This window comes from Phyllopteryx taeniolatus, chromosome 18 (genome assembly GCF_024500385.1).
Source record: "Phyllopteryx taeniolatus isolate TA_2022b chromosome 18, UOR_Ptae_1.2, whole genome shotgun sequence".
NCBI classification, from domain to species: Eukaryota; Metazoa; Chordata; class Actinopteri; order Syngnathiformes; family Syngnathidae; genus Phyllopteryx; species Phyllopteryx taeniolatus.
In genome coordinates, this window is record NC_084519.1 from 3,215,433 (window position 1) to 3,228,291 (window position 12,859).

General features: G+C 40.4%; 1 protein-coding gene across 2 annotated transcripts in view; it reads left to right on the plus strand.

Annotated features, from left to right (window-relative positions):
* Window positions 1-12,859, plus strand: part of tnfrsf21 (tumor necrosis factor receptor superfamily, member 21) — a 50,862-nt gene that overhangs the window by 34,105 nt on the left and 3,898 nt on the right. For both annotated transcript variants that reach the window (XM_061754431.1, XM_061754433.1), the window contains 2 exons: window positions 3,372-3,637; window positions 11,291-11,522. In XM_061754431.1, coding sequence (XP_061610415.1) covers window positions 3,372-3,637; window positions 11,291-11,522 — 498 coding nt within the window. The remainder of the gene's footprint in view (window positions 1-3,371; window positions 3,638-11,290; window positions 11,523-12,859) is intronic.

Below are 12,859 nucleotides of genomic sequence, written 5' to 3' on the forward strand. Positions count from 1 at the left end.
ACTGAGTATAACCTTCTCAAAATCTCAGACAAACTAATAGAATGCACCGCAAGGTGCCACTTTGAGGTCGTATTTAGAAGACATATGTCACGTTTCAGACTACAGCAGACACAGCACATGACCAGAGACAGCCAATCACAAGCGTTAGCTTTAGAGGCAAGAAGTGATATGAAAAAGAAATCTGAGATTTAGCTGCTATTTTTCAATTATAACTAAAATCGTAAACTTGGACATTTCCAAAAGCAACTGTAATTTAATTATACATTTTCTCATGTAATGGATTCCAATTACATACATTTTGCAATTAAATTATGTAATTTCGTTACATGTAATTAGTTACTCCCCAACAACTAAAGTAACATGAATATTTCTGAGGAGAATATTTTCGTACTGTTATGCATCCCATGAGTATTTAGCTACAGAAGGGGTCAGACACCTTTTTCCTACTAAATGATTTCAAACGTGATGTACAATGCAGTTTTAATGGGCTTGCCTAAGAAATTAGATAATGTCACGAATGGAATGAGTTTACACCACAAAGATGAGTCATTGTCCACACACAATGAGTTTGTCACCTATGCCTTGGACTCAAGTGTTGCTTGTCAACACAACAAATGTTACGACCAAAAAAAAAAGAAAAAAAGTCTCATTATGTGCTGTTGCTATCCGTGCAAACTGACAAAGTATCCCCTCCGGCCAATTTCTTTTTGCTCTGAAATGTTCAATTTGTTTACAAAAGAGACATTAGCAGCACAGTTCGAGAATGTGACAGCGTTTGAGGAAATATTAGTCGACATTGTTTTACACACCAATGCATAGACACACACGCTCAGGCCTGGTACTTCCTCACGCAAAGACATAAACAAATCTGCTGGCTGTCAAACAGAATCATCACGAGACTTATCTAGGCCACCCAAGTGTGTCCAGCTAACAGGGACAGTGAGGCATACAGAGCGAGGGGATTTCTCTGCTGTCACTGTCTGTTATTGCCAACGAGGCGGCAGGCTTTTGACCCACAAGGCTTGCACGCGAGGTCCTGTGGGTCCGCATGACCCACTCGAGTTTATTAATCTTGAGTCTGAGTGATGGATTTTGTCTGTGTGTTTACATGCATGTGTGTCTGACTGTATCCATTAGAAAAATTTGGAGAGGAACTTTTCCAAAAGGGGGTTAAAAGGTTTGGCTGATGAGATGGTCAGTTTTTGGGTCAAGGGTAGTTTGGTAGGTTTGTACAAAACAAAAAGTGTACCAGCAGCAATGTTGAAGCATTTACCATAAGTGTCATGCATTGTGTGCATTACATCACTGTGCATATCCAGTACATGTGTGCACTCCTCACTTGTCTCATTATATTGGCTTCTCGACCTAAATTCCTAATTTATATCCATGTGTGTGCGTGTTTGTGTGTGATTTATATCCCCCTGCAGTGCTTTATCCATTTAATCTCTCAGAATCATTCTGGATTTGTGCATTTGCCACTGTGGACATCAATTAGGGCTCTACCTGATGCTTATCAAAGTGGTTGAATAATTCATTGTGTGTGTGCAGGCTTTGTTGCAGTCAATACAGTATGATGCCGTCACTGAAAAGTTAAAAGCCAACTCACTGAACTCAATAAGAAAACGAAATATGCTGTGTACCGCATTTATTGTTTTGAAGAACCCACAGCTCAAATAATCATTCAAATCATTTATTATTATGTTTAGTTTTAATATGTATCAGTCAAAGTGTGTGGCGTTACTATTATTTAATATTGTGGTTTTTGTTTATAAAGTCCTTTTTATGTGCATTTTATTGGAATTTGAAAACTGATAGTCCCACACCCTGACTGTGGTCCAGCTATTTCAGATTAAAAATGTTTACAACATGCAGTGGTGATTGACAGACTTGTTTAGCCACTTCCTTACTTATTGTCATGATCCGTGTTTTTGTTGGCTTTGTTTTAATTCGATTTAGTGGTGTCATGTCATGTTTTTCTCCTGAGTCGCTTGTCAATGTTAATAGCTTGTGCTGCTTGTTAGGTTCTCGTTTCCACCTGATCTCGTCAGCCCTGTCCCCTGTGTCTACCAATCAGCTCCTTCCAGCCACTCATATCTTGTCCAGCTGCTCCTTGATGTCTCATTAGTTTGCTTGTATTTAGTTCCCTGTTTCCTTCCACTTTTTTATTGAACGTTATTAATTATTTTGTTGATTATTCCCCATGCTTTGTTTGTCCTTTTATTTTTTTAAATTAATAAATTTTTTGGAGATTCCTGCACTCCTGCCTTGCCTCCCTGCTTCCCTGCACTTGAATCCTCCACGTTTTGCATTGTCTCCAGCAACTCGAAAACCAAAACTTGAGACTTACAGCATGCCGGTCCGGCGAAGACAGTTTCACTAGTTTGTTTGTTACGTAGGGGCAGTTTCTGATAAGAGTCGCCCAGCCCACCTCACCCCCAAACAATTTACCCTACTTTAAATTGTAGCATAGGTGTAAAGGCGGTGTGTTGGATGACATCTGATTTTCTTGAACATATCAGTGGACTTCTACATACTCGCGGTTCAGCACCCATACTGTAGATTCACCTATTTATATTTTTTCCCTCTCTTTTTTTCAACCCCAAAAAGGCTTATTTGCAGTTTTTGCTGCTTATTCAAGATTCTTTGGGGTTATGAATGCAATTATCTGTGGATTTTTGCTATTCGTGGTCCGGCCCAGTCCCTTTCCCCCTCAAATAGCAGTGTACATATGTACTGTATTTGTGTCATTGATTTGTAGACTGAAATGTGAATATGAAAATGTGAACAAAAAAGAGAACTGAAAGAAATGTTCCTTAGGAGCAGTGATGGTATATGTGTCCCATCACACACATTTGGAAGCCCTAGAAAATTAAAATCTCATTAGACCAGGGGTCGGCAAGACTTTGTGCTCAAGGGCCACGTTTGATTTTTAAAAATGGACAACACAAAATGTGCGTGAGATACAGATGGTTAACCCTACATATGATTGTAGAAGGGGGGAAACTGTTACATTTGTGGTGCCGCCATATTGTACATTTTTGTTGTTCTGTAAATCGCATTGTGGCTGTGACGTTCATCCTATAATCACAACAGCCTCAGGTTTGGCTGAAAGGAATGGAAAATTTGTTGTAGTCTGGACAGTCACATGATGACGACAGTACAAGTGCTACAGATATAATCACATCGTTCTACACTACAACATTAATTTGATGTGAGACTTGTTTCAGTGCTGCTCTTTATTCATAGAAACACATTGAATCTTCTTGTCTGCATTCTTGAATTGTAAAATTCAGCAATCTGCCCTTTTTATTCATATATTGTATGTTTATAGAATAAAAAAAAAAAAATCAATTTGTTTACCTTTTTCTTAGGAGTGGACATTCTAAAACTGGTTGCAGCTCAGGTGGGCCCACAGTGGATTGACATTTATCAGTCGCTGGCCAACGGCACAGAGCGGGAGGTAGCAGCCTTCTCCAGTGGGTACTCGTCAGATCACGAGCGGGCATACGCTGCGCTGCAGCACTGGACCATTCGGGACAGTGATCCCAATCTGGCCAAGCTGATCAACGCCTTGCACCGACAGCGCCGTATCGACGTGGTGGAGAAGATCAGACTAGTTATGGAGGACAATCCCCAGGTAGGATATAAAATTTGGAGAGTGAACGAAGAGACCAGTTTGGCCCAGAAATGTTTGGGATACAAATATTTTATTGGACAGTTAAATTTGATCTGTGACATAGTTGCAATTCTGCTCAACAAACTGCAACAAATACATGAAATTAATCAAAAATTATTAACCAAAAATTGCCTGTCACTGCTGTCCATCAAGACACAGGACGATCCTCTAGACTGGGTTTTTCAACAGGACATTGCTGAAGTCCAAAATGACCGTCTAACAAAGGAATTCTTTCTGTGGAATAATGTCACTCTTTTGGACCATCTTGCATGTTCCCCTGATCTAAATCCAATTGAGAAGATTTGGGGAACAATAGCAAGGGAAGTTCAGAACAATGGCCATCAGTTCCAGGCAGTGGATGCCCTCCATGAAGCCATCTTCACCACTTGGCGCAACGCTCCCACTAGCCTCCTGGAAACACTCATATCAACCATGACAAAACTTTTGAAGTTATCAACAACAATGGTGGAGAAAACCATCTATTTTATTTTTTAATTATTTGTTATTATTATTTTTTAGGTATGGTCTTAAACTTTTGATCAGCTGATGAACACCCTAGTTCCGTGTCATTGTTGTTTGCACTAAATTGCTTATTTTTTTTGTCTCACTCCCATTTTTTCTTTTTGTATTTTGAAACTCTACTCAGTGTCACGTATGGGGAGTAGCTGGATCCAAGAGCAGGCGGAGGCAGATGTTAAATGATGAACAGTTTATTGAGGAAAGGTAATGGCGGTGGTCCTAGGTGTGTTGGCAGGCGGTGGCGTGGACAGGTGGCAGGCAGCGGTGAGGACAGGCGGCAGGAATGACGTGGATCAGGAACACGGGGGAAAACACTGAGAACAAGGACACACAGGAGTCAAGAAAGAGAATAAGGAATAGAGTGACTTACGTGTAAAATGCCAATTCTTGCAATTTTTGAACTGGTCTAAAAAAGTTTGAACAAAGACCTTTCTTTCTTTCTGATGCACATGATGATTCACCGATGTCAAAACCACCGCAGTGTAGTGCCAACTACTGGCAAGGAGGACTTACTCAATGTCTGATTATTTTTGTTGTTACCTCGAGTATCGGTGGCTGATATCGGCAGCCTTCCCGAGTACCCAGTACCTTGAAATAAGGCCGATACCTGGTATCGGTACTCGCCCAGCCCTAATTTTTTGTTTATTACCATCCAACTTCACCAGCAAATGTAACAAAAATTGTTCTGCAGTGCCTTCACAGCAATCATTAAAACCGTCTTATGCTTAGCTTTTGTCATTTGGGTGGCATTGGAATGGGAGGCAGAAGCATAGTAAATGAGCAGTGGTCCATCATCGATTGGTGGCACTCCTTTGTACAACTTGTCTCAGGAACAGCATGATCCACTGGGCATTGCTCATTTAACATTTTTGTCTCAGCCTGGCACAATAATTAGATGAAAACTGATCCATGGCTTCATTTTTAAAATCCTTTATCCTCGACCAAAATTACCTTTTTTTTTTTTTTTTTTTTAAATAACGACCTATCCCTGATCACATGAGTCAAGGTGAAAGCCTAACAGTTAAAGGTATTGTCCTACTTTCATAAACTTTCTGTCTGTCAATGCAGACAATTTAACCTCTCATTGCGGCTTAATAACCAGTGGATGATCTTCCACTGCTGCATTCTCTGGGTTTAAAATTTATTGTTGAGTTTTATTGCACTTCACCAATGGTTCATCAAGGGACGCATGCTGATATGTGATCTATCTTATACAGTGTTTCGAAGATCATGTAAAGTAGCAGCACAGCTATGGCATGTCAGCAGTGAATTGCTATAGAACACAGCTCTCGCCGCTATTAAAAAAAGATTTGGAAGTACTTTCTTTTCATTTGACCATATTTTCTGTTAGTCAGATGATTTGACTACAGTTGCATCCACTTGAGCAGAGTCATTCAATCCTGACCATGTGTTTGTGATGGAACTAAGTTAACATGGTAAACTAATACTGTATAATACCATTGATTATTCGGATTGACCCTTTGAAGGACAGCTTCGTTTTGTGCTTGCTCACCACTGGGCAAGTAGTGACTTGCATAGCACAGCCGGCTTGGGCTAATTCCTGGTTGTCTCGCCCCTCCAAAACCCTCAACAGGTCAATTGTTGACAAAAATGGAGAGATGAACAGATAGGAAATTCATTGGGTTTGCACGTTTTTGGCGGATAAACTCTCTCAAACAAATCATGCAAGTGACTTCATGTCACTGTTAGGAAAGTTCATTTTCTACGCGAACTACTTCAATGTTCAGTTCATGGTTCCGAAAATTAACTAGTTCACTTCATGGTTCATAATTCAAAATTTTGAACTAAGTTCACAGTTCCAAAAATGAATTATTTGGACAGATGGGTTTTGTCCTGGAAGTCCTCTGCAAAACCTGGCACTGTTGAATGAAAGTGAACTTTTGCCAGAAACCGTTCTTTGATGCCAGATTGGGACATTCTCAGTAACATTCCTCAAGCAGAAATTAACTAAATTGTGTTCATGTTGACCCAAAGTATGAACTAATTCATGAACTTTCGTTCATTGAACTTGTTTAACACTCGTTCAACACTGCTTGCTTTGGTGACCCCCTGATGGGAGAAGTCGAAAGTCTTAAGAGAACATGCATATCGTATGTCCACTCAACTTTACCACCCCTGCTGAAAGCAAATTGCCCTTTTGCTGTTTCCAGTTTCCATCAGTGCTTTTGTGAAGGTCAGAGAGGGAAGCTGCCTTCACTCCAAACTAGAATAGTAAATACAGTTGTTGAGAAAACAGAAGGAGAGGAGTCAGAATACTATATTGATCCCTCTTGGAAATTTGGCAACTATAACATTTTTGATGGCAATTTTTGCATGCAATGGTAAAAAACAAAACAAACAAGTGAACAATAATCCAATACAATCCAAAGGGAACATGTAATGTGCTTGTTACATAACAGCCAACTGATGTTGACCGTTGAAAGCCCTCCCAGCTTCAATGATATTCTCACCAGAATAACTGAGCATCAGCTGCTTAATTTATTTTAATTGCTGCATTATAGTTGGACATGACGAAGCTTGGATCTCTTTCTTGTTGACATCTTTGTCCAATTAAAAATTAATATAAGAATGGGACAATAATAACAAAAATAACAATAGGACTATCCAATATTAGGGATGCACCAATACCAATAGTAGTATCCGTGTTGGTGCCGACACTGTACGTCTGTATTCATACCCGGACCTGTAAAAATGCTACGATACTACGACGCGGACACCCTTTTACCAGCCCTACATGTACCTTCCGGGTAGCAGCCACCATGTAAACTGTGAAGAGATTATTTAAAGTAAACACGAATGACAACACTTTTAGCTGACTGCAAATTATAACCTGCAAAACTGATGACAAAGTCTGCTTGGGCGACCCAACTGCCCCGCGGTTTGGGCCAGGTTGTCCGGCAAGCATCGTGTTTCCCAAGTCCCGTCACCCACTCTGGGCCAGGCCAGACGGGGCGGGTGAATGCTGCATTGCAGGCTACCTGATACCCTTCCTGGCAGTAGCATATCTACAGTGCTGTGAAAAAGCATTGGCCCCCCTTCTCAAATTCTTATATACTTGCATAGTTTCCCCACTTTAATGTTTAAAATCATCAGACACATGTAACACAAATTAACTTAAAATGCTGTTTTAAAATAATGATTTCATTCATTAAGTAAACAAAATGCTGTTCCCTGGCCCTGTGTGAAAAAGTAATAGCGCCCTAAACCTAATAATTGGTTGGGCCATCCTCAGCAACAACAGCTGAAATCAAGCGTTTTCCGTAACTTGCAATGAGTCTTTCACACCTCTGAGGAGATATTTTGGCCCAATATTCCTTGCAGAATTGTTTTAATTCAGCAAAAATGGAGGGTTTTTCAAGCATGAACGGCCTTTTTAAGGAGATGCCACTGCATTTCAATCGTATTCAAGTCTGGACCTTGACTAGGCCACCCCAAAACCTGCATTTTGTTTTTTGAAGCCATTAAGAAGTTGACTTGTAGTTTACACATTCTCAGTCAAAAAAAAAAAAAAAAAGTGCTATCGGTGCATCCCTAACAATATTCTAAATTTCTAGTTAATTAGAAAAAAGACAAGAAATTTAATTTAGAAGTTTATTTTTAGAGACTTACACCAAGCAAATGGCACTGATTCAAGGGAATGGCCCAAATACGAATTCACTAAACTGAAAATTTGGCCACAGTATGAGAAGTTTCAGGCTTTACTGTAGAAGCGGGAGGAGGAGAAGTAGTAAAATCAATTTACAAGTTTAACATTGTTTCTTTTCCTTTGTGGTTCTTCCCTATCCTGGTAGAATTGTTGTACCTCTCCCAAAGTTTTTGTGTTCGCATATCTTAGTCATTGCCAATGAGCTGATGTCAGAATTAGTGCTCTACCTGTTGTTGTCTGTGTCAGTTTGTTCTTCCAGTTTAGTCACATACATCTTTATTGCTCTTCGTCATGCATTTTTTCACACCTTGCCTGTCTCCCTAGTTTCCTTTGTATGATGATAATACAATGACTCTGCAGTTTGTTTGGGTTTGGGTTCACATGCATAGAAAACACACTTTCCATCGTTCTGTCCTTCCTGTTTTTTCTTCTGTTTAAAAATATTTAGTGGGTTAAGACAGGGATCCATTGTCGCAGACAGCACATTTGGGCTTGATGTAAATGCCGGCGGCTCCTGATTTTTGTGCAAGCGCAAGGCTTGCTGCGCGTGTCCACCAATTTGGCAGACTGGTCTGCGCCATGATGGTCGTTCCAGCGCAGCGACAGGGTGTCCTTGGAGATGCACCCGGCGGTGTGACAATTTGGTAGCAGTCAGCTGTTCTAAACTTAAGCCTGCTCAGACCATGTCTAAATACTGACGGGAGGTAAACCGTGGCGCTGGTATAACGCGATTTTGGTGAATTGGGGTACAGGAAGACAGATACTGAGGTCTATGGACATATTTAAGTCGCCAGCTCATTCTGTATTTAATTTAATTGTAATTGTAACCGCTCACATTGCCAGTTGCCAGACCGGCCAGAGCAGTGACAATGCTCCACTCACGCATGGATCGCTGCGATTACGCATCATCCTCTTCTGCTCAGAGATGTCGCCATTGAGACTGTCCTTGTGCCACATTTAAAGGGAATGAGAGGGAGGCGCTTTGATCGGCTGTAAATACATTCACAGTTGCGCAAGCGCGCCCACTCTCGGATCCGCCGGGCTGCACTGGTCTAGAAAATTACCAACACCGGTCTAACCCGCCCCTGGCACACACTTGCAATAGCCGTCATGCCGGATTTACGCCAGTCACGAAAATAGGGCCATGAATATTAGATTAAGTTAGTTCTCCTGTCTTATGAAGCCACTAACTTCCTGTGCCCAGAGGTTTCTAAATGTGTCATTCTCTTATGGGTTACTATGATGTATCTGCAACTGTCCTCCAAAATGTTTCACTTTTATCTGCTTCCGTGTTGACGAGGTAATTGTGTTTTGTGGGTTTATGCAAATCGCTTATATGACAAAGAGTGTTTGTTTGTCAGAACTGTGCAGAACAGTGATGCAGTTATTATGAATGGAGAACACAAGAAATTTGGAGCAGTGCTTACATTTCTGCTGCAGCCTACCCTCAGGCTGGGAAAAACAAGACTTTCCCTCATGAGCTCATCTCCAAACCAGTCCTTACTGGTTGGAACTGAATGTTCATTATTGCTCCAGAGAGACAGAAGGGAGAGGGGAAGCGTTTGCACAGATAGGACAAGAGACGGGACAGACTGGAGATACATTACATGCAGACGATAAAAGAAACATAGCAGTAACACGTTTAACTACAATATATTCATTTCAAATGTCATGAATACTTTTTAACTCTATATTTATATCTATCTTATCTATTTAATGTTCAAGGGACAGGTTTGAGGTGGAGGAAGTAATCATCAAAGCTGGCACTATGGTTATAAAAAAAATGTTGCCAGCAGCACTTTTGCAAGCCTGGGCTGTTTCAGTAATGCTCAAAATTGTGGTCCTACTTTCCGAACGTTGCTGCAGAAATCATGACTTAGCAGACCCAGAATGTTTTTCCAATTGATATTTTTATTTGGATACATTTCCAAGGTTGAAAATTCCAATTTGATTTTTGCTTGTCTGACAGTGCTAACTTTGCTAGCCAGGGGAGCTTTCCACAACACCAGTTTGTTTTGTAGGTGCATACATTACTACAATTTAAAATTGCCAATTTTTTTGTCATTGTAACTGCTCCAGAAAATGTACTTGTCATTTTAATTTCTTCTGCGACCTGTTATGGGAGCAAACTAGTAGGACTGAAATTATGTAGTCCAAAATGCTTCCATTGCTAGAGACAATGTAAGTAGTAATCATATCCTACTTTGATTTAAATGTGAGATTGAGATTGAATGCCACTTCAACAATGCAATGATACATTTTAATGTCCACTTGATGAAAGTTGAATCATATATTTGGGAGGAAAACGTAAATTTAAAGTAATCTTTACCTACATTAGAATATGAAGTTCTGGAAAGTGAATGATGTTCTCTGGGCTGTCAAAGTTAGCCTATCAGCAAAGGTGGGTAATAACGCGCTGCATTTACTCCATTACATTTACTCAAGTAAAATTTTCCATAAACTGTACTTGTCAGAGTACTTAAAATGCACCGTACTTTTTACTTTTACTTGAGTATTTATGTCAAGACGGATCGATATTTTTACTCCATTACAATGATCATCATCCCGTTCGCTACTTTTATTTATCAATTCCTGAGTGTGCGCGTCTATTTTTAGACGCCATCTTCGACTTCCGCATAGGGTACCTGTTGCGCCAATCAGACGATACAAGGTAGTCACATGACCGCGTACGTAGCCTTCGCGAGCCAATCAAAATGGCTCATTTTGGGAGGAAAAAAAAACGCTGCGCGAGTGTGTTTACTTTCCAAACTCTGAAAAGCAACGACTTTGTCACGCAGCTCTAAATTGTGACTGCCCAAAAATATTTCAGCCCACTTCTAACTTGAGAAAACACCTTGCGGTAAGTTGCAGATGTTTCTATTGTTGTTTTGGCATGGGATATGGCAAAATTAGCACTATCCTATGGTTTCACTCAGTCTGTTCAGCAAACAGCTTCTTCATGAAGTCATTGAAGCGAATAAAGCAAATAATGTTTCTGTAGGGCCTAATGCATCTGTTGTTATTTTTTGGGCAGCTTAAAATTGAAATGGTGCTTGGTGTGTGTCAACTCTCACATATTGTTATTATTTGTACATGCTGATTTAAAAAAATAATTATCTCAAGTTACTCAAGTTACTCTTTACTTGAGTAGTTTTTTCATTGAGTACTTTCTTACTCTTACGCAAGTAAATATTTGAATGACTACTTTTTACTTTTACTTGAGTCATATTATTCAAAAGTAACAATACTACTCGAGTACAATATTTGTCAACTCTACCTCTGCCTTTCAGTCAATTTATGGTCTAATTAGTTTGGTTAGATGGCTAATTTCCCCCATTAACCATCATGGCAACATATTCCCTTGCAAATACCAGGTCCATCCCAAAACTGTTCAGCTTACTCATATTTAGTTGTCTGTCTTTCCCCAGTTTGACATAAACCAGCTGATGACATCTGTGAATGTAAGCCAAAGCCTCAGTCCCATTCACAAGCCTCCTGAGTCTCCCAGCAGCATTGGCGGCAGTGCTGTCGGTGTAGAGCAGTCGCCGGTGGACCGTACCAAAGGCTTCTTCCACGATGAGTCGGAACCGCTGCTCCGTTGTGACTCCACCTCCAGCAAAGACTCTGCTCTTAGCAGGAACGGTTCATTCATCACTAAAGGTGAGTGGGGAATTAGCAGTGGCATTCAAAGGTGTGTTACTGCCCGAAGCACAAAACGTGTTGGTGATGTCACTCGAAAACCAATCGTCAACAGGGGGCGGGGGTTCAGATTACATTATAAATTGTCAACGGGGGGTAGGCAGCGATGGAAGTTTGTCTGCCTCCAAAACCAATCGTCAACAGGGGAGTACTAAGGGAAATTTTACACCTCAACAAACATTTGTCGACGGGTGGTGTTCGAGTTTGATGCCCACCCAAACCTGTTAGGATGAATTTGTGATTCATTTAACTGATTAAATATAGATTGAGATTGATCCATCCATCCATTTTCCGAAACGCTTATCCTCACTAGGGTCGCGGGCGTACTGCCGCCTATCCCAGCTATCTTCGGGCGAGAGGCGGGGTAGACCCTGAACTGGTCGCCAGCCAATCGCAGTGGTTAGTTGATTTCTTGTTCATGATCAAATTTAAAAATACCAACAAAATAAACATTGTATACATACATTTCACATTTACAATATAGTTCATTAAAATGATTTTTTATTTTATAAATAATACAATTTGAATGAGTCACTGATGGTGTAGTGGTACATTCGCCTGACTTTGGTTCAGCTCCCACGTGTGATGGTGTGAATGTGAAGGTGAATATTTGTATTGATTCTTTCTAATAAAAATAAACTTTAACATACACATTTTGACAGTTTTATTTTTACATAATCTTGAAATGATTTTGACTTTGATTTTGACTCATTTTGATTCCATGTTTTTGCTTGGGTATAACCCCAAATATTCATTCATTCATTCATTTCCCGTACCGCTTAGCCTTACTAGGTTCACGGGCGTGCTGGAGCCTATCCCAGCTATCTTCGGGCAAGAGGCGGGATAAACCCTGATCTGGTCATCAGCCAATCGCAGGGCAGATATAAAAATACAACCATTTGCCCTCACATTCAGAAATACAAGCAATTTAGAGTATTCAATTAACCTACCATGCATGTATTGGGGATGCGAGAGTAAACCGAAGTACCCGGAGAAAAACCCACGCAGGCACAGGGAGAAAATGCAAACTCCACACAGGCGGGGCTGGGATTTGAACCCCGGTCTTCAGAACTGTGAGGCAGATGTGCTAACCAGTCGTCCACCGTGCCGCCCACCCCAAATATTAATTATTTCCAAATCACTCAGACACCACCTAATTATAGTTCCGTCTTTATTTTGCTTTTTAAATATCAACTCTTGATGCATGGTAAGTTATTTGAACTAAATTGTCCATAGGTGTGAAAGTGAATATGAATGCTTGTTTGTTTATATGTGCCCTGTGATTGAGTGCCAAATAG